Consider the following 21,082-nt stretch of genomic DNA (forward strand, 5'->3'; position numbering starts at 1 on the left):
AATTTAATATTTCAGATTTAAGGCTTTGATATTTTTTTAAATCGAATCACTATATCATATAGCACCAATAGGAACAATTGGTAAAATAAAATAAAAATAGTCCTAGCTTCCCAGTATTTAAATATATTCGCATAAAAAAGGAAATATAGTTGTATTTAATTTTTAAATATAAGAGGTTCAAGAAGAAATAAACATTTTCTTTTTTTTTATTTTAGCAAGAACTTGTTAAAAGGTTATACACAACACACTACTTCCAGAACACACAAAAATACTTAATACGCCACAGAAACTGAATCATAATTGACTGGAAATTGCACGGATAAAGGGTTAGGTTCCGAATTTGGTTCCAAGAATTTTCTGAGACACCCCGGAATATGTGCAAACTATTTTGCATTATCTTTTCAAATATAAATATGTTAAAGGACACTAAATACACTTCAGACCTATTTAACAATAACCTGCTGGTATATGTTTGCATCTAGACCTGCAGTACAACTCTCACTTTGAAATAAAGTAAACAAGTTCCATAGTATCTATCATTGTGGTGTATTTCGTTGCAAGTTGTAAAATGGTTGCTTGTGGCTGGTTTTTTTTTAGCTGCACTGGTACTGGTCTATAACAGAAACACAAAAGATTAACCAAACTCGTAAGTAGCTCGTGAATAGTTAAAAGACTAACAAAAAAGTGAATATAAGGAAAGTCAAATTTTCTTTACTAAAATATATAAATAATAGATTGTTTTACTTGGCTACTGACAAGCTTAAAAAAGGTTTGGTTTCCCAACTAAAATACAAAATATTTACTACTCTGCATACAATAGCAATTTTGGCTTATTTTGCAGGTAATAATTACTCAGTTGCATGTAAAGCAGAGATTGTAATTGTTGACAGTCATGGGAGCATTTCGGAAAAATTCTAGGCGGCATATTTTGATCGGCCGGATGGCGTTATTAACTACGTGTTTGTACATAATAAAGATTGCTCATCCATATATTTTACCAAGTACACAAGCAATAACCGCTAGTGGTGCAACTCGAACCTTGGTAGGAAATGTTAATCCAAATAATCGACTACCGCGTACAAGTGCCAGTCAACTTAATAATGGAAATAGTCCAATCACAAATTTCAAAATTGCTGCAAAATCTCTTAATACAACAAGAAACGGAAGTTTACGCATCAGGTAAGTGTTTACGTAGTTGATTTATACAACTGAAAAATTGCATTATCAGACTGGTGTCTAAATTATAGTTCAAATTTGTTGTCAACATTGTAGTGCACTTTTGTTAAAAAGAAGTGTACGTAAGACAAAGCGCATATTGTAGTAAATAATTTACTCAATTTTCATTCCTAAATGTGTCAAATTCTATGTAAATGGTATAGTAGCTCACAGCCTATTTCAGCCTATAATACCTGAACTGAACCGTTTATTAAAATAATTTTAGGGCTAGGGATATCTCTCACAAGCGCTCAAAATTATTTTGTATTTATTCAAAGACTAATAGCGAAAAAGTCACCTATAAGGGCGAAGTAACGAATTTAACTCATTATGTTGAAATGAGCTGTAGGCCATTGTATGTTTAAAAATACAAAAAGTTAAATTTGTATAAATAATAATGTTTTTATAAAAAGTTTACTTATGTTGTATATATATATTTATAATTATATATATTTATAATTATATATATTACGTATATACAACATAAGTCAACTTTTTATAATATATAATATATAATATATATAATATAATATAATAATTTAATATAATATAGCGGAGTAACATCTAAATTTGTAATATATAAGCGTGTAAGATTTCGCAATCGAACAAACACGGAAACATTTAGTCGAACAGTCATCATACAAGAAGTGTTTAAAAATGCTTAAAATATATTTGCTTATATTGGGTTTTAACACAATTTGTAAAACCCTAAATCAGTTGAATTTTTCAGAAACCTAGCCACTTGAGGAAAAACCGGTCTTTTCCTATTGAGGGTAATGATTAAAACATACCAACAGTTGTGGCAACTTATTTTTGCGTTCGTATACATACATATGTATATTCAAACATAGCAAATGTAAATATCGTGTAATAAAATGCAAGAAAAATATCGTAGCTAACAGCGTTCTCCCCCTCAGCATTTCTTAAATTGTTTGTTTCTAAAAATAAATAAATCAAATAAAACCCAATCTGTTTTGTATTGTGATGCACCCCCTTAACTCATAAATTAAAAGTGTATATTGTATTCGTTAAAAGGTATATAACAGGTAGAAGGAATAGTTTCCGTCGTATGTATGTATGTTTATATATGTGCATTCGTATGTCGACCCGCATAAACAACCGGTTTTTGGTTTTAATTTTATTTATTTCTGAGAACGATATCTGCCAAAGGAACAACCGAATAATTTATCGGAAAATCTTATAAGCTTCACTGTTGTCAAACATATACGCATAAAATGGGAACATTCCAGTTAAAGAATATTTAATTTTTGGAACAGCTGCAAGGGTAAGTATATAAGCTTCGGTGATGTTGTTTATGAACAGAAGAAGACATAAAAACTCGCGGACTGGTATTCAAAAGTTAAATAGCCGTTATCCATGAATATTTCTAAACAGCTTCCCTACTCACTGCATATACACATGATATGTAGGCCAATTAGTGTAGAGACGAGCAAAAAACAAAAAACAAATTCGCGAAACAAAAAAAAAGACAAATAAAATTGTTCTTGCCCTGCGTCGCTCTAATCAGTAAGAAAATGGTCCGCAAGGTAGAAGCTTACCTGTTTGGCCGGCCCTTACATCTTTCTCTGTGTGCTCGTTGTGCATAGGCGTGAGCCCCGAATGTCTTTTTTAAATTCGGTGGACATCCAAGCGCCAAAACTTAATACCAAAACGACTTATCTAAAACTTTTTAAAACTTTTCTATACAAAAATCAAAAATCCCTTTTTTTTCTTTAAATTTTTAGCAAGTATCCAATTTTTTACTTTCAAGTGTTGAAAAAAAAAATAAAAAGCAAAACAAGGGCTTCGTGATTACCAGGGGAACTACATATGTTAAATTTTAAACGCAGTTTTACTTAATATACTTAAAGTGAAAACTTATAAGGTGTATATAAATTATTGGCACAACACTGTCCACATCACGAAAGAAGTCCCTTTAAGTATTTTTCACTTTCCTTGATTACCCTTTAAAGGGTAATTTAATTTTATGCAACAGATCCTAAGAAAACAAATATTGAAGACGTGCATTGTTTTTGTGCTTTTTGACAAACCATTTTTTCCTTACAGAGATAATATCTTTTCGAGCATCTTAAATTCAACATTATTTTATTGAAAGTCCTTAGCCAATATAAAAAATAAAGCATGGAGTGTTATAGGCAAGTTACACTCACGAACGTCTCCTATCTATATCCGTATAGACGCTATGAAGCAGAATATCCGGTTATAATTGACAGTCGTGCGTCTGAACAGCAGTTCTTTGTCTTGATTTGTGAAGAAAAAGATAAAGTTGTTTGTTGAAACTTGATAAAATTAACGAAAATAAACAAGGAATTAGATGATACTGCTGCTTTCCCAATAAGTAAAAATTAAAATTTTCACGAAAATCCATATACTCCTTGTCTTTTGTTGATGTTTCCAGTTCTGAGTTGTGATAGTTACCCACGATAGTCTGTCGATATGCCAAATACAAAGTAAACAACGGTAAAAATCAATATATCGTATATAATTTGACGCCCTTTTTCCCCATCTCTATATGCCTATTCAAAACCCATTTAAAAAAAAACTGTGTCTTGTTATGATCCTACTAGGACCTGCGTGATTTTTGGGCTATCAAGGCGTGAAAGTCCGAAACCTGCCCTCACACACATTACAATATACAACGACAAACGACGTTGTGCAACATCATAACCTGAGCGGTTACTTTTCAAAATTAAAATTACACTTAACACTGATATAAGTTGATTTCACACACATACAGTTGTCATATTGCTTGACACTCCTGCTCGACTGCATGTCATGAGCTAATACCTCCCGTCCTTGCCATCTGCTTGCACGAATACTGCAGAGGCCCCTATTCTATTTCCCACCCACTTCACTTAACCATTACCCGGTTCACACTTTTCCTCCCTTAAAAAATTATTTACTCCATTATATTTTCTCTTGTTTACGTTAATTCACATAAATTTAAGAAAGGTATTTATTAATTATTTGTATGATAATTAACTCTCTGAATATTAACTCTTATGCTGTTCCCGTTCTCTATTTCTATATTTTTTTTTATATTGCGTGATCTAAGTTTATTTTACGAATAGTCCGAATATTTCTATCAGTGCATTTTCTTTTACTTTTGTGAACAGCTTAGAATTTTGATATTTACGACCGATTTTGATGCGTGATCTAAGTTTGTTTTACGAATAGTCCGAATATTTCTATCAGTGCATTTTCTTTTACTTTTGTGAACAGCTTAGAATTTTGATATTTACGTCCGATTTTGAAATTAAACCGTAATGCTAAAATACATTTAACCATTACTATTGTCGAAGAACTAAAACAAAAATTAAAAATCAGCAAAGTTATAATTTTTGTTGTATTTTTTCCGATTGTTCCTAGGGGAGCTATATGATATAGTCATCCGATTTTGGTGAAATTTAAACCGTAATTCTAAAATATTTAACCATTTCTATATATCGAAGAACTAAAACAAATTATTAAACAACAGAAAAGTTATAAATTTCTTCGTATATTTTTACGATTGTTCCTAGGGGAGTTATATGATATAGTCGCCCGATTTTGATTTAATTTAAACCGTAATTCTGAAATATATAACCATTACTATATGTTGAAGAACTAAAAAAATTAAAAAACAGCTAAGTTATAATTTTTTTATTTGTTTTTTCGATTGTTCCTATGGGAGCTATATGCTATAGTCGTCCGAACCGGCTCGATCCGACTTATCTAATAACTGCATTAGAAAGACAACTTTTAGGAAAGTTTCATGCAGATATTTTTAAAACTGAGAGACTAGTTTGCATAGAAACGGAAGGACAGACTGACAGACGGACATGTCTAGATCGACTCTCCTAGTAATGCTGATCAAGAATATATATACTTTATAGGATCGGCAATGTCTCCATCACTGCGTTGCAAACTTCCTACTGAAATTATAATATAATAATTATATATAATAATTATAATACCCTCTGCAAGGGTATAAAGAATAAATCTCAGAAATCACTCACAATAACAATTCAGTTTGTTTTTGTTTTGTTCCGATATAGGGAAATGTGTAAATTATTGCACTAGGGTAAAATAAATATTTAAATAAAAAAATATTTACGTAAAAATAAATAAAAAAATATATGTGTTTGCGCACTTGGCGCTTTTATTTGAAGTCAATAGTTGTAGGGCGAGAGCGGGAGCCAATAAAGCTTTCGTCCGTTCGCTCTTGCAAATTCGCCCCGTCTCTCGCCACCGTAGCATAAGTTAGGCTCTAAGAGAAATTATTGAAATTAAATTTTAGTGATCAATCGAACGTCATCGTAGCCACTCCTTTTCGTCGTGCTTTCGAAATAGTTTTTCACAAGTTTTGCAAATTAACAACGTCTCGAACTACTGCAGTCACAAGTTTTCGCGTTTTTAATACAAAATAGTATTACATTTTCATGGTGACTCCGACGTAATCGCAGTAATGTTCGCGATCTGTTTTCATATTTTTTCGGTGAAAAACTATAACAATTACCAACAAATACACAAAAGCAATTTATTCATGTCGGTTAGGATAAAAAATTAAATTCCGAAATAAATTTCGTCACTGGAATTTTCTGCCCTTCCCCTGGTTTTTGCCCAAGACGTTTCTTCCGTCGCTGCAACATTAATTGTTTAATTTGCTGCTGCCGCTGGAACATGGATGTAAAAAAGGAATTTGCAATTTTCGAGTCGGCCAATTAGGTATAGAGTGCTAAAAGTTGAAAGTAAATCTGTGGCGTTTTGTAAATTGTGTTTTGGCCCATCTTTCAACTGTTTGCATTCGTGTAAAAATCAGTAGATAGTGAGCATTCTAACCAAGAAATAAAAATTTGCATGTACTAACAACCAAAATTCTACAATAAACATAATATATTTCCAATTATATGTGAATCGCTTTGGCCAAAAAAGCAAGCAAATAAAATACTCGTCGTCGACCCAATTAGTGCGAACTTAATTCCCCCAATTTTCGTCGTAGTGAGCACCGATTTAGGGTATAAATAAAACAATAGTTTTGAAAAATTAGCGGCAAAAACTTTTCGCGCTTCTCAGAATTTTCCTGGTTTTTTCTTAATTTCTCGCGCCTTTCGGCATCAGGCTTATATATTCCTTTCCCTTAGTTATCGGTCAGTGTATCATTCTCCGTTCGCTTTTGCCTGGGAAGGGCCGCTAGCCGCGTACACATACCTACGCACACCGACACCGATGCCGTTATTTCGAGTTATCTTTTGTCGTTTTCGTTCTCGATCGCTGCAGTAGTGCAATTTTCGGTCTGCTTAAACGTTTGCTCGTTTTTTCGGTAAGCTTGAACTTGAACGTTCGCTGCCTTACAGTGCGTGCGTGCGGCATATTACTGTCACAGGGCTTATATAAAAATATAAAAACCCTATTTAAATATTAAATAATGTGCAAACCAAATAATATCGAGAAATCCGCTCCGCCAGCAAATCGCCCTCCTCATTGCCGTCTGCCAAGCGTTGCTCTCCCAACTTTTAGCGGAAAACACTCCGAATTTAAAAATTTCATAAGCCTTTTCGAAAATTTCGTTGACAAAGACGATACTTTACACGGCATTAAAAAATTCAATCATTTAATTTCATGTTGCTGCCTGTTGCTTGCCTGAAGCGGGTGTACGATAATGATTGTCTTATTTTTTTGAAAACATATCGACACTTTTTAAATTTCAAAAAATTTCCCAGACTTCAGCTACAGCCTTGAAAACCCTCATCGACACGGTCACAGCCTTGTTTGACTCCTTTGTGTCTATTGGGGTTGATAGACGCATTATTAATGCTATTTTAATACATCTGGTAAAGAGCAAGGTCGACGCAGGAACTAAAAGAAAATGGGAAGAACAGTTAGATTATACTTCGCTTCCACTTTGGAGCGAATGTGAGTCGACCCTCTACAGGCGATACCAACACATGGTAACGGAAGAGGCTTCCAAGCCCAAAACTGATCAGCAGACCCAATCTAACCATAAGAAGAATGGAAGTAGGAAGTTTTCGTTTGTCGCTGCCAGGAACGACTCTGTTCAATGCGTGTATTGCAACTCAACTGAATATCAGATTGGAAACAGCGCTTCCTTCGCAGCCCTAACAGTTCAGCAAAGATTCGATTTCGCTAAAAGAGCACCCTTATGCATTAACTGCTTAAGAAAGGGTCACACGGTCAAAAAATGCAAATCGAACAGATGTAGAGTGTGCAATTCCTCACATCACACTTTGCTACACATGTATTCCCCAAACACAAATCTCGCGTTGCCACCCCCTTCTCAGCCCACGCTCATGCAGGAGTCTCCATCAACTTCGCATGTTTTGCATGCGAATGCACAGGATCGAGTCATTCTTGCAACTGCGGTTGTGTGCGTTCAAACCAAAAGTGGCGAGTTTGTATTAGCTCGAGCGTTGCTCGACTCTGGCTCACAAATATTTATTTATGACCGATGAGCTCAGAGGCTCAAAATTACAAGAGAGGACGTGTGCATGAGCTTGCGGGGCATTGGTGGAACTAATGTCCAAGCCACAAAAAAATACACACGATTGTGAAGTCGCGAGTAGGGAACAGCCAGTTGTCGACCGAGTTTTGGATCATGAAAAATATTTCTGGTTATCATACGGATAAAGCGGGTAGAGGGTGCGTGAAAATATTCAGTTGGCAGATCCATTCTTCTTCAAGCCCCAAAAAATAGATATGCTTAGCGGCGCTGATACATTCTTTGAACTTTTATCTATTGGCCAGATAAAGCAGGAGCCTGAATTCCCCATCTTACAAAAGACAGTTCTCGGCTGGACAGTGTCAGGGAGATGTGCCTTAACATCTCAGCAGGCAGGAGGAAGCGTTGGAGTCAATTGACACAACCCTGCAGAAATTTAAAGTCCAAAGTCCACACTCCTGAGCAACAACTCTGTCTACAACACTTTGAGAAAAATACTCAAAGAATGTCGTCCGGTAGATTTTCGGATCGTTTGCCGCTCAAATCTGACCCAAATACTCTTGGTTCGTCATACGAAGTTGCGAAACGTAGATTTTTGTCGCTAGAAAGGAAGTTGTCAAAGGACCCTTCGCTGAAAAGTGTGTCTTATTTTCATGGAGGAATATGTTTCAATGGGCCACATATCGTCCACCAATGACACCAATCTTAAATTCATGGAGGAGTATGTTTCAATAGGCCGCATATCGTCCAGCAATGACAAAATTCCGAATACTGCGCACTATTTCATTCCGCACCAATGCGTTCTACGGCCACAAAGTACTTCAACTAGCATCGAGCAGTACTTCCACGCAGGTAGCGTTGAATGACATCTTGATGGTAGGCCCAACTATCCAAGACGAGCTGTACTCGACTCTGCTTCGGCTTAGATTGCATAAGTTTGCCCTTGCGGCTGACGTCAAAAGGATGTATCGCAAGGTGATGGTGGACGAAGCTGACCGAAACTTCCAGCTCATTGTATGGAGACGAAATCCTTCTGAGTCCCTGAAAATCTTTAAGTTGAACACCGTTACATTTTGAACTTCGCCAGCACCCTTTTTGGCGATTCGGTGTTTAATGCGGCTAGGAGAGATGGCGCAAGCAACTCATCCAAAAACCGCAAAGGTTATTTAGAATGATTTTTATGTTGACGATTTGTTGACTGGCGCCGGATGCATTGAGGACCTGCAAAGCCTTCGAGACGAAGTTTCTCAGGTCTTGCAAGAGGCAGGCTTTGAATTGGCAAAGTGGTTTTCAAACTGCCCACAGTTATAGGAATCTGATAACGCTGAAATGCCACTTATGGCAGACTCAGACGTAACTAAGACCCTTGGCGTGGTTTGGTTGCAGGTTAAAGATTACTTTCAATTTCGGTTGGGTGACTCTTTCCTGGATCTTCGCGCGACAAAACGAAATATTTTGTCGGTGACTGCTCGACTTTTCGACCCACTTGGCCTCTTTAGTCCTTTGGTCACAAAGGCAAAGATGTTGTTGCAGTAACTGTGCCTTCGAAAATTAGATTGGGACGAGTTGCTACCGATGCAGTTGCTCACGTCGTGGGAGAGGTTTAAATCGACGCTTCTGCAGCTGCCGAAAATTAAGGTATCGCGATTCGTCAACACAGATCCACAAGTCCCGATTCAAATACATGGTTTCGCTGACGCTTCCATGCGAGCTTATGGAGCGTGCATCTACGTTCGGACTCAAACTGCTGAAGGTTTGAAAGTAGCTACCCTCAAGACGAAAACTTTGCCTCGCCTTTAGCTGTGTGCAGCTCACCTTTTAGCAGATTTCTATAATCGTATCAGGCCATTGCTAAATTGTCCTATTGAGAATGTTTTCCTGTGGACGGACTCCGAGATCACTTTACACTGGATTAAAACCCATCCCTTGTCGTTGTTGGTTTTTGTTTCGAACCGGGTTGCAGAAATTCAGGAGTGGTCGGAGAAAGCAATTTGGAGACACGTTCCCACGAAAGTCAACCCAGCAGACATAGTGTCCCGAGGATGTGACGTAGAGGAGCTTACAACGTCCATTTGGTTCGGTGGGCCTTCGTTCTTGCTAGACTCAGAAAATAATTGGCCTGTAAATAAACATTTCGAACTGCCGGCTGATGTAATGTCGATGGAGCTACGCAAATCGGCAATAGCTCTCGTAGTCAATTATGTGCTTAAAAAAATACAGTCCCTTTCGTCGCACCTGAAGCTTCTGAGAGTTTTCGTGTGGGTTTTTCGTTTTATTCAAAGGTGCAGAAGGGTGTCGAATCCCTTTGTAAAAATTATTTCGCCAAGAGAACTGGATTTCGCTTTTGATAAAATTGACGAACAGTTCGGGCGTAAATGCGCTGCACAAGTCGTACGTGGCCTTGTTCGTCTTGTTTGCTTCCAAAGCGGTCCACTTAGAATTAGTGTCTGACCTAACCACTGATGCGTTCTTGTTGGCATTTCAAAGGTTCGTGAGTCGTCGCGGGATTCCCGACAGCGCCACCAACTTCGTCGGCGCAGATCTCCACATGAGAGAGTTCCGAGCCTGTCTGGAGGAGCAGGGGGTCGGTATCGAAGCATCCTTTTTTTGATGCGAGTTTGCGTTCATACCGCCCAGAGCACCGCACTTCGGTGGGCTATGGGAGCAGGTGTGAAGTGCGCAAGGCACCTGTGCCTTCGGACAGTAGGCCAAAAACTCTTGACCGTAGAGGAGCTTGGAACTCTACTCCAGGCCCCTCGGAGCTCTAAGCAGCGACGCGAACGACGGCGAAGCCCTGACCCCCGGTAACCTGCTCATCGGTGGTCTTTTTTGGGTCCCACCATCAGCGGCGCTCCCGGACCAGATCAACCTGACCTGCTTGCGACGATGGCGAGGTGTCTTGTTCCTCAGGCACAGGTTTTGGCAGCGATGGTCCCGGGAGTACATCTCCAGCCTCCGCGGCCAACATCGTCGTGGGAGCGCTCGTCGGTGTCGGCGAATCTTCCGCCCCAGCAGTGGAGGATAGGCCGTGTGGTAGCGGTGCACGCCGGCGCCGACGTCAGGACGCAAGAGGGGGAATATCGGCGAGCAGTCCACCGACTTGCCCTGTTGCCCGTTCTGGGCTGAAGGACGTAGTTCCTTCAGAGGGGGGGTTTTTGCGCACTTGACGCTTTTATTTGAAGTCACTAGTTGTAGGGCGAGAGCGGAAGCCAATAAAGCTTTCGTCCGTTCGCTCTTGCGAATTCGCCCCGTCTCTCGCCGCCTTAGCAAAAGTTAGGTTCTAAGAGAAAGTGTTGGAATATTAAATTTAGTGATCATTTGAACTTCATCGTAACCACTCCCGTTCGTCGTCGCATTTCGCACAAGTTTTACACAAGTTATCGCAAATAAATTATCTCGAATCCTACTGCAGTCACACAAGTTTCGCGTTTGTTAATACAAAATAGTATACAATTTTGAATATACTTAAATAATTATGTGAATAAGTTAATAAATAAATGAAAATAAATAAGACATTGATTAAATTTAAAGGTTTTAAAATTATTGGAATGACGAAAACACTTAAACTTAGAACTAGGAGACGAAATTATCAATAAAAATATGTCTGAAGCCTCTTGGCTCTCGGTGCCGCCACTTGGAAGGCAGTCGGTCTTTCGCGATGATAATTTATATGAATTTTCACTGGCTCTTAGGTTATAGGAAATCCTCGTGGCGGAAAAAAATTTCGGTTTTCCTCCAAAAAAAGAAACTGAAACAGGCCTTATTTCCTGGCCTGGCTAATCTCCTCCAGAAATAACTGTGTCTGGTTGAGCCTAGAAGGAAAAGCTAGTAAGCACGACTTCACCCTTGGTCTCTGACCACTCACCTCAAGGGTATCTCGCTCCCAGTGTCTGTTTTTGGTTGGCACAAAAATGTTATGCTTAAAAATAAATATTTAAATGAACTAGCGTGCTGCTGCGCTGTAAACAAATAGCTTGTTTAAGTGAATGTAGATTTTTAATCAAATATATTTTATAACTCAACAAAAAAAAACTCTTGGAGCGCAGCAGCTAAAACGGCCTTCTTGGACTTTGACATAATCTCGTGTGCCATTCCCTACTTCTTGTACCATCCCGTGAGCCATAACTCCATTGTTCGGATTTCGAATAGCCCGGGTCGTTGACCGGCAATGACGTCTGCCCATCCACCACGGGTTGGCAGGACTACTGGCATAAGTTGGCAAGGCTAGCCAATTGCTCGTGTTGATATCGATATCCCAAAAGTGGCCATAACAGTCTAGCCATAGACGCAATGAAACAACCCAAGAGTAAGCCCTTACACTTCCAAACTTAAAGTTGTTCACTTTCTTTGGCTGCATATTCTGAAAATGTTAACTTTTTAATGCAAATGCGAAAGAGCTGAAAGAGCGTTTAGATTACATTAAACAAGTTGGATTCTCCGCACCTTATATAATATTATATATATTTATAGTAATAAAAAATGACCCAATTAATAAATTGAAATTTTTAACAATCAAATATTTAAACGCTCAATAAAAAAAATGAATTTATTTTCTTTTCACCAAATTATAAGCAATGGTTAATAAATAATTAATTTGCCAACACAGTATAATATTGAACTGTTAAGCCGCAGATTCTAGTATTAGTTGATCATTCAGCGTACATGTATTTTAAGTTTTGTGAATTAAACCGTGTGAAATTGAAAAATGGATGTAAAGCGCGTACTTAGGTTGTACTATTGATATTTCAAAAGTCGTTCCATGCTATGGCACGCTAGAAACCATATATTTTAAATACCTAAATCGTCAGTGACTATGCAGACTATATCATCTGTATGGTGTTGAATTGGCCGAGATAAATCATATACTAATTGCACGTTATTTAAATTTGTACGAATTTTATCCAGATTATGGCTTTAAATGTTGTTATAAATGAATATAATACAATTAAGTAATATCCAGACGAGCATCCAAATAGACAAGCAGACACTTTAATTTTACTTTTATTCAACCGCACGCACTCGATGACGGAGAAAAACTGATTCGATGTCAACGCAAGCACAAGCTAGCAACCAAGAGGCAAAGAGGAAACACAAGACACAAGCTACTTTCTGAACCTGCAGTTCCAATCCCTAAAGATTCCCTAAGGAATTCCCCACTAGCCGAGGAATTCTCCCAACAAAACGGGGAGGAATTTGTATAAAGCAGGAGTTTACGGCGAGAGTACGGGAGAATTCCCAAAGGAATTCATCGGGAATTTTTTGGTAATTTCGAAATAAAATCCTTTGAATTCCCCCTGGAATCATTCGGCAATATAAAACTTAAATTGTAGGCAAATTGCCGAGGAATTCCCGACAAAAATACTTTAAAATCTCCGGAAATTGCTGGGGAAAATTGCGAGAAATTCCTCCGGCAATCCTAGTGAAAATCCCGGAATTCCTCGGAAATTCATGAAAAAAATTGCGTGGAATCGTCCCAGATAATTTGTTAATAATAGAGAAATTTTTGTGAAATCTTTATTTTGAATTTTGAAATGGATAGTTTTTTAATCAAAAATTAAATTAATATATTTACTGGCAACACCCAAATTAATTAAATGCATTGGGTCGAGAGATAGATTTATTTTGGTAAAAGGGCAAGTGATGTGAAAGAAAACCCAGTTTCGAAATTGTTCGTTGGTAATTGGAAGGCCTGGAAATTCACTATAAATTGGGACAAGCAACCACTAATGAATTGGTATTTACGACCTTGCGGGGGCATCACAAATAAAAGACCTTAGTTTCAATAAAACACTTTTGACACCAATTTTAAAAGGACTCAGAATATTTTAACAGCACATATACAAAATCGTCTATATACGATAATCGTCTACATAAACAGGCTTTCGACTACCAACATAATAGCCAAACAAAAATACATCACAGCTGGCAATATTATGAAAAAATCCCAAAATTGGTTACAAACTGGTATTTTAGCTTTTAATTTTGAATTTTCTAGCTGCTTATCTTTTGTAAATTCCAAATAATTTTGAATGCCAATGAATCAGAATAATTTGATGCACTTTCATTCATTTTCAGAAATAATATTTTTATTAAAGGTAAGAGCACTAGCAGCCGACCGCAGCAACTCTTCCTTTTGTTTTCTCGATAAGCGGTGAATATTAGATCGCGACTTTCTCCTCATTTAATTAATTTAGTTAAACGAAATATTATTTAAAACGCATTAATCAAATTCACACAATTTATTACAACACTGTTCTTACTTCAAAATTTCAACGACAACGATTTCAATAATTATTCAGAATACATGAGATTGTCTCCAAGAAAATCAAAATGCCGAGAAATGCAAAAGAAAGAATACCGTTTATTCGCTTACATCTTGTGATTACAGTCGCGGTGGAAGGTATAGTGCAGGGAAACTCATTTTTTCGTATATATATATCTTTAATTTTAAAAAAATTAAAAAAAAAATTATAATTCGAAAAAGTTTTTTATACATCTTAATTTTAGATAAATAATTTTAGGAATATTTGAAATTCGGTATATATCTTGTTTATACTACCCTCTATAGCGTCTGTCTCGGACTTATAAAAATTGTAATTATTATATAACTTAACAGAACGTTAAGTTTATATGAAATTGCATATGTAATTCTGTAGTATTCAGTTTTTACATCTTCTCGCGTCGATGGCTCAAAAAAGCTTCGGGTAGTGTGACCAACTTGTTGCTTTGCTAGAAAACCCCTAAGTTACAACATGCCCCTCAAAGTAACAGTATGTAAATTAAATAACAAATGTGATGCCTTAAGATGAGATACAATTCATATGATTTAGTCTGCTACTCGGATTGCATGAATTCCACATCAATGTCGCCACTTTTATGCATATCCTGTATGAAGTGGTGCCGAACGTCTATGTGTTTTGTGCGTGGATGAAAACCGAATCCTTTATCCAATCGCTGTGTGCTCTGATTGTCGTTGTAGATTTTTACAAGATCGCAAGTCTCGCCGATTCCACTTATGAGTGCCTTCAAGTAGACTGCCTCCTTCGCTGCCTCTGACATTGCCAAACATCTTGATTCGGTGGCTGACAGAGCCACGGTTCGTTGCTTACGTGCCTTTCAACTCACTTCTGACCCTGGTAGGATAAATGCCTGGCCTGAGTAGGAAAGCAGATCCGTTAAGTTAGCGCACCAGTCTGCGTCGGCGACCGCGTACAGATCCTCGCCTGTGTTTGGCCGCTTTCCAGTGATCATCATCGTTACCAGTGTTGACTTAAAAAATGAATTACAAAAGCGATGTCTGGTCGAGTCATAACTGAAATAAAAATGAAAGCGACAATTAAAGCTTGATAAGGATACCTTTTCATGGACTTTTTAGTAAACATTTTGCCTCTATAGGTGTTGTCTCCCATTCCGAATTTTGGTTTTCAAATAATATCGATGTATTTTTGTTGTGACATTGAAACCTTATGTTGTTGCAAATTTTGCTTAAATTCGATTCCCAAACAGTGTTTCACTGGGTCGATATCTTTCATCTCGAATGCGTGGCCGAGGTGATCTTTTGCTTAAGTAAGCCACGTTTGATGATTTGAAGCCAATAATAGATCATCGACATCGATCGTGATTAGTATCATTATTGATCCTTCTCGGCGCTCGAAAAAACATGGGTCCTGTTTCGATGGTTCACAGCCGATTTCACAAAGTTGTTCGGTAAGTTTACAGCACAAGCGCAAACTGCCGTAGTCCATATAGCACCTTCTTTATAAAACAGGTCGAGTTTTGTAAGTCCTCTCCAGAGCTTCATGCGCAGACTTTAGCTACAAGACGAACATTCTTCTTTTCAGTAGCCGAGCCATCGTCCTTGGTTCGAAATACCAGCTTGTTTCCGATTACCTTTCTAGCATTTGGCTTTTCTGTAATTTCCCAAGTTTTGTTGAGGATATGCGCCAAATACTTATCCTCGATTACTCGTGACCAGTCAATTCAATCCTAAGAGCTTTTCGCTTCATCAATCGTTTCAGGATCATATAAGATCGCTACGAATACCATTTCGCATTCCTCGAAACAGTCGTTTGGTTGTGAAACGTCTTCGTCATTTACGTGTTCAGTTGGGGGGTTGGGGTTGAGGGTTGGTACATTTTTCGTGGTCTTACAGGTTTTACGCTCCTTTCCAGTCTGGTACGCCCTCTTCCATGTTTCTGGAAAATCGTGTGCTTTTCTTCGCCGTCTGATGAGTCGTCTGGAAGCTTCTCCTGATGATTTTCTTTTTTTTTATACCCTTGCAGAGGGTAATATAATTTCAGTCAGAAGTTTGCAACGCAGTGAAGGAGACATCTCCGACCCTATAAAGTATATATATTCATGATCAGCATCACTAGTAGAGTCGATCTAGCCATGTCCGTCTGTCCGTCCGTCTGTCCGTCTGTCAGTTTGTCCGTCCGTTTATACGCAAACTAATCTCTCAGTTTTAAAGCTATCTGCATGAGACTTTCCCAAAAGTTGTCTTTCTATTGCAGGTAGTATATAAGTCGGAACGAGCCGGATCGGACGACTATAGCATATAGCTCCCATAGGAACAATCGGAAAAATAAATGAAAAAAATTATAACTTTGCTGTTTTTTAATTTTTTGTTTAGTTCTTCGACGTTTAGTAATGGTTAAATATTTCCGATTTACGGTTTAAATTTCATCAAAATCGAACGACTATAGCATATAGATCCCATAGGAACAATCGGAAAAATAAATGAAAAAAAAATTATAACTTTTCTGTTTTTTAATTTTTTGTTTAGTCCTTCGACATTTAGTAATGGTTAAATATTTCCGATTTACGGTTTAAATTTCATCAAAATCGGACGACTATAGCATATAGCTCCCATAGGAACAATCGGAAAAATAAATGAAAAAAAATTATTATTTTGCTGTTTTTTAATTTTTTGTTTAGTTCTTCGAGATATAGTAATGGTTAAGTATTTCAGAATTATGTTTTAATTTTCAGCAAAATCGGACGACTATAGCATATAGCTCCCATAGGAACAATCGGAAAAATAAATGAAAAAAAAATTATAACTTTTCTGTTTTTTAATTTTTTGTTTAGTCCTTCGACATTTAGTAATGGTTAAATATTTCCGATTTACGGTTTAAATTATATCAAAATCGGACGACTATAGCATATAGCTCCCATAGGAACAATCGGAAAAATAAATGAAATAAATTATAACTTTGCTGTTTTTTAATTTTTTGTTTAGTCCTTCGACATTTAGTAATGGTTAAATATTTTCGATTTACGGTTTAAATTATATCAAAATCGGACGACTATAGCATATAGCTCCCATAGGAACAATCGACTCGCCTAGTGATGCTGATCAAGAATATATATACTTTATAGGGTCGGAGATGTCTCCTTCACGGCGTTGCAAACTTCTGACTGAAATTATAATACCCTCTGCAAGGGTATAAATATTATAACTTTTCTGTTTTTTTTTTATTTTTTGTTCAGTTCTTCGACAGATAGCAATGGTTAAATATTTCAGAATTATGGTTAAGATTTTATCAAAATCGGACGTCTATATCATATAGCTCCCATAGAAATAATAAAAATATATAAAATAACTATCAAATAATTGAGCTGCTAATCATCATAGCTTCAATGTTTTTAAACATATACGCAGTAAATCATAATTTTAATGTTTTCAAAAATGTTAAATTCTTGCAATAGCTGCAAGGGTGTATGAACTTCGGCTTGCCGAAGTTTGCTTTCTTTCTTGTTTTTTTTTTTGTTTACATATGCATTTTATTTATTGAAATATTCTCTGAATTGACTAACAATAAGTATATAAAATCTTAAATTAAAAAGCTATATCTGACAGTCAAGTTGACTGACGCGGGATGTAAGGGCTCTAATAACTATTGCTGAGCTGGAAGGTCATTTCGTTGCAATCGGGTTCGGTTGGAAACCCTGGCTAGGCCCCTGGCGAGCTGATTTGGATGAGAAGTAGGTTGGTGTGGTAGGACGCCTTTTGTTTTGAAATTTCATCTTTTACGGGTAGAATGCCAACATCTCTATGGATGTTGTCGTTCCGAACATACCAAGGTGCCCAGTGATAGTTCTCAGGATTTTTGATTATGCTCACTGCATAATGTCGATGTTACTGGTACTCGCGTTTCCCCACAATTGGGAGCCGTAAGTCCAGACTAGCTTAAGCGTTGAATTGAAGAGCAGAACCTTGAAGTCCACGCAGAGGGGGGAGCGGGCGTTTATGAGCCAATGGAGGTTATTGGATTTTAGTTTTAGATGAATTTTCTTAGCTTCGATATGTCTCCGCCATGTAAGTCTTCTGTCAAGGTGGACGCCAAGGTACGTTACATCGTCAGCTTGTGGAAGTGGCGTGTTATTCAGAGTTAGCGGGGGACACGTTTGTCTGTTAAGAGTAAACGTTATGTGTTTACACATTCGCGCATTTATTTTTATACGCCAGTCTGATAACCACATCTCCACTACCATGAGATGATCAGCTAGTAGTGCTGTTGCCTGAATTGGGCATTTGGACCGACTTAAGATCGCGGTATCGTCTGCGAATGTAGAAGTAGTTAGCCGCTCGTTCGTGGGAATATCTGCGGTGTTAAGGAGAAATAGAGTTGGACCAAGGGCGCTACCTTAAGGAACTCCAGCCTCTATCGTGTAATCGTCGGATATTGTAGTGTTGCATCTCACGGCGAAGGCTCTGTTGTTAAGGTACGATTCAAGTATCCTGTGAGTGTTTTCCGGTAGTAACGTTCTGATTTTATGCATAAGGCCATCGAGCCAGACTCGGTCGAAAGCCTGCGCAACGTCAAGGAATACCGCACTGCAGTATTCCCGAAACTCGAATGCAGTTCGTATTTCTGTTGTTAATCTGTTAACTTGCTCTATTGTTCCATGGCTTTCTCGAAAGCCAAATTGATGCGCCGGAATAATGTTGTGCTCTTTCAGATATGGGATTATGCGCGTCAAAAGGCATTTTTCGAGCAGTTTTGACAGACACGAGAGTAAACTTATCGGTATATATGAGGCTGGTATTGTGTGATCTTTTCCTGGCTTTGGGACCATTATGATTACCGACTTTTCCCATTTTTTTGGGAAGTAGCCAAGTCGTGTAATCCCGTTAAAGAGTTTACAAATTACCTCAACTGCACAGTTTGGGAGTTCAATTAGCATCTTAGAAGTTATTAGATCACCGCCTGGGGCCTTTTTTGTTTTTAATTGCTCGCTGATGACTTTTGCAACTTCGTTTGTTTGGAACAGAATTGGTGCCGTCTCAGTTCCACCTCGAATTGACGGCGACGGTAGTGTGAATGAATTATTTGCAGAGTTTGGCTGAAAAACATTTCGAAGGTGTAAAGCAAATGTACGAGCTATGTCTTTGTCGCTTCTGGCCCAGCTGCCTGAAGAGTCTCTTACGGGAATTACTGTTTCGGCCGGCGCACTTAGATTTGGGTGGGCCCTCCACAGGGGATGCTTGGTACTGGTGGGTGAAAGTTTCTCAATGTACTGGCGTTTTGCTTTTTCTTCTTCTTCCTGGTAAGTCTGCGACCAGCTTCCTTAAGACTATGTTTTGAGGATGGCGATCTGCTGGTTTTTTCCAAGCACGCCTCAAACGTCTTTTCTCCAAAACAAGCTGTTCGATTTCAAGGTTAGTTTTGTTTTGGTGTGTGTGCCCATCCCTCCCTTGCGGTGTAGAGACTTTGGCTGCTGCGACGAGTACAGACTCCAGTGCATTGGCATAGCAGTCGATGTCCTCCTTGAAGTTGTGCTGTGGAGTTAGTTCGATGTGGGAACTTACGTACTTTTTGAACTTTAGCCAGTTGGTTCGATGCGACGTCAACCTGCAAGGGTGCTCGATTAATTCCGGGCTTTGAAGAAGAGTTATTAGCACTGGTGAGTGGTCCGATGATAGATCCAAAAGCGATTTGGCAAATATTAGATTGCGAGAAATAATTTTTGTCACAGCAAAATCAATTAAAGCAGGTAGTTTTCTAGGATCTGTTGGCCAGTATGTAGGACTACCTGGTGAAACGTACTCCAGTTTGTGACATGTTTTGATAAGTGCATTATATAGTTTCCTTCCTTTGGGGGTCACAAGGCGGGATCCCCAGTGTGTGTGCTTGGCGTTGTAATCACCTGCTGCTATGAATCGCTCTCCAAGTGAATTGTAGAAGTCCATGAATTGGTCTTCGGAGACTGTAAAGTGGGGTGGGCAGTAGACAGCGGCAATGGCAAGGTTGCTGGTGCCCAACTGTAATTTTATCAATGTAGCTTGCAGATATTTTTTTGCAAACCGTTGGTGAAAGTGGTGTTTGATACGGTCTCTTATTAAGATGCCGATTCCGCCATGTGCTTTACCATCTGGATGATCGGTGCCGTAGAACGTGTATCCTCGTATTTAAAAGTTAAATTTGCTGGTGAGATGCGTTTCTGCCAGCAACATAACGTCGATGTGATTTTCGTTCAGAAATTGAGTTATTTCAGGTATATGCCGAGAAACACCGTTGGCGTTCCACAGAGTTATTCGGAGGCTAGGCATAATTTATTTGGACTGCTGAGCTGCAAGCATTTGTAACAAGATATTTTGGTTTTGCATTAAAATTTGCATGGTGGTTTTCATGAAGGACATAAATTCCATCATATTTTGTTGCAAAGCTATCATCATAGTTTCCATGTTACCTTGTGGCTGTCCCATGGCCTGCTGTATGTTATCAGTTTTCGGCTCTATGTGAGCTGTGCCTGATCTTAGAGCACTGGCTGTAGATGGTAATTGAAGGACCAAATGATGACCTGGCTGCTTTTGCGAAGAAAACTTCGGGTGTCGTTTGTGATTTCATGTAAATGTTCTGGCGTGCCGTTGACGCTCTTTGCATCCGACTTTTCATCTCCTTGTAGACTGGACAGCCTCTGTAGTTTGCTGTGTGGTTTCATTGGCAGTTTACACACTTTTTAGTGTGAGAGTCTCCCTTGTTGGCAGGGCAGGGTTCGGAGCCGTGGCAGTTTCCACAAGCTACACAAACTGACCTGAGGGTGCAGTAAGCCCTGGTGTGTCCGTATTCCTGACAGTTTGTGCATTGCACTGGCCCGTTCCGTTTGTGCGGTTCTTCTACTGTGATCCTACGGTGAAGAAGGTGCTGCAACTTGTAGATCGGGTGCACTGCGTTTTTTTCAAAGTTCTGCTGTCTGGCTCCAGTTCGACCTTGAAAAGTGGTTGCGGCTTCTTGTTTTTGTTCATAATGTTTATAACATTTTTGGCGCAAAAACCGTTTACTTTTAAAGCCTCTATAATTTCAGAGGGGGTCACATCGGGTTCTATTCCCTTGAGGACAACTTGTAAGCCCTTGCAACTTTTCAGCTGGTACGTGTAGTAATTCTTTTTGGCATCGTTTA

General features: G+C 38.4%; 1 protein-coding gene across 8 annotated transcripts in view; it reads left to right on the forward strand.

Moving 5' to 3' along the window:
• The first annotated feature begins 319 nt into the window (after nt 1-319).
• Nucleotides 320-21,082, forward strand: part of LOC108149906 (angiopoietin-2) — a 269,820-nt gene continuing 249,057 nt past the window's right edge. For 4 of the 8 annotated variants that reach the window (XM_041709768.1, XM_041709769.1, XM_041709770.1 and 1 more), the window contains exons 1-2: nt 537-646; nt 842-1,179. In XM_041709768.1, coding sequence (XP_041565702.1) covers nt 893-1,179 — 287 coding nt within the window. In that variant the 5' untranslated portion in view covers nt 537-646; nt 842-892. Of the gene's footprint in view, nt 770-841; nt 1,180-21,082 lie in introns of all 8 variants that reach the window. The other 4 variants (XM_041709765.1, XM_041709771.1, XM_041709766.1 and 1 more) reach the window with 3 other exon arrangements.

This window comes from Drosophila elegans, unplaced genomic scaffold (assembly GCF_018152505.1).
Source record: "Drosophila elegans isolate 14027-0461.03 unplaced genomic scaffold, ASM1815250v1 contig_492, whole genome shotgun sequence".
NCBI lineage: Eukaryota > Metazoa > Arthropoda > Insecta > Diptera > Drosophilidae > Drosophila > Drosophila elegans.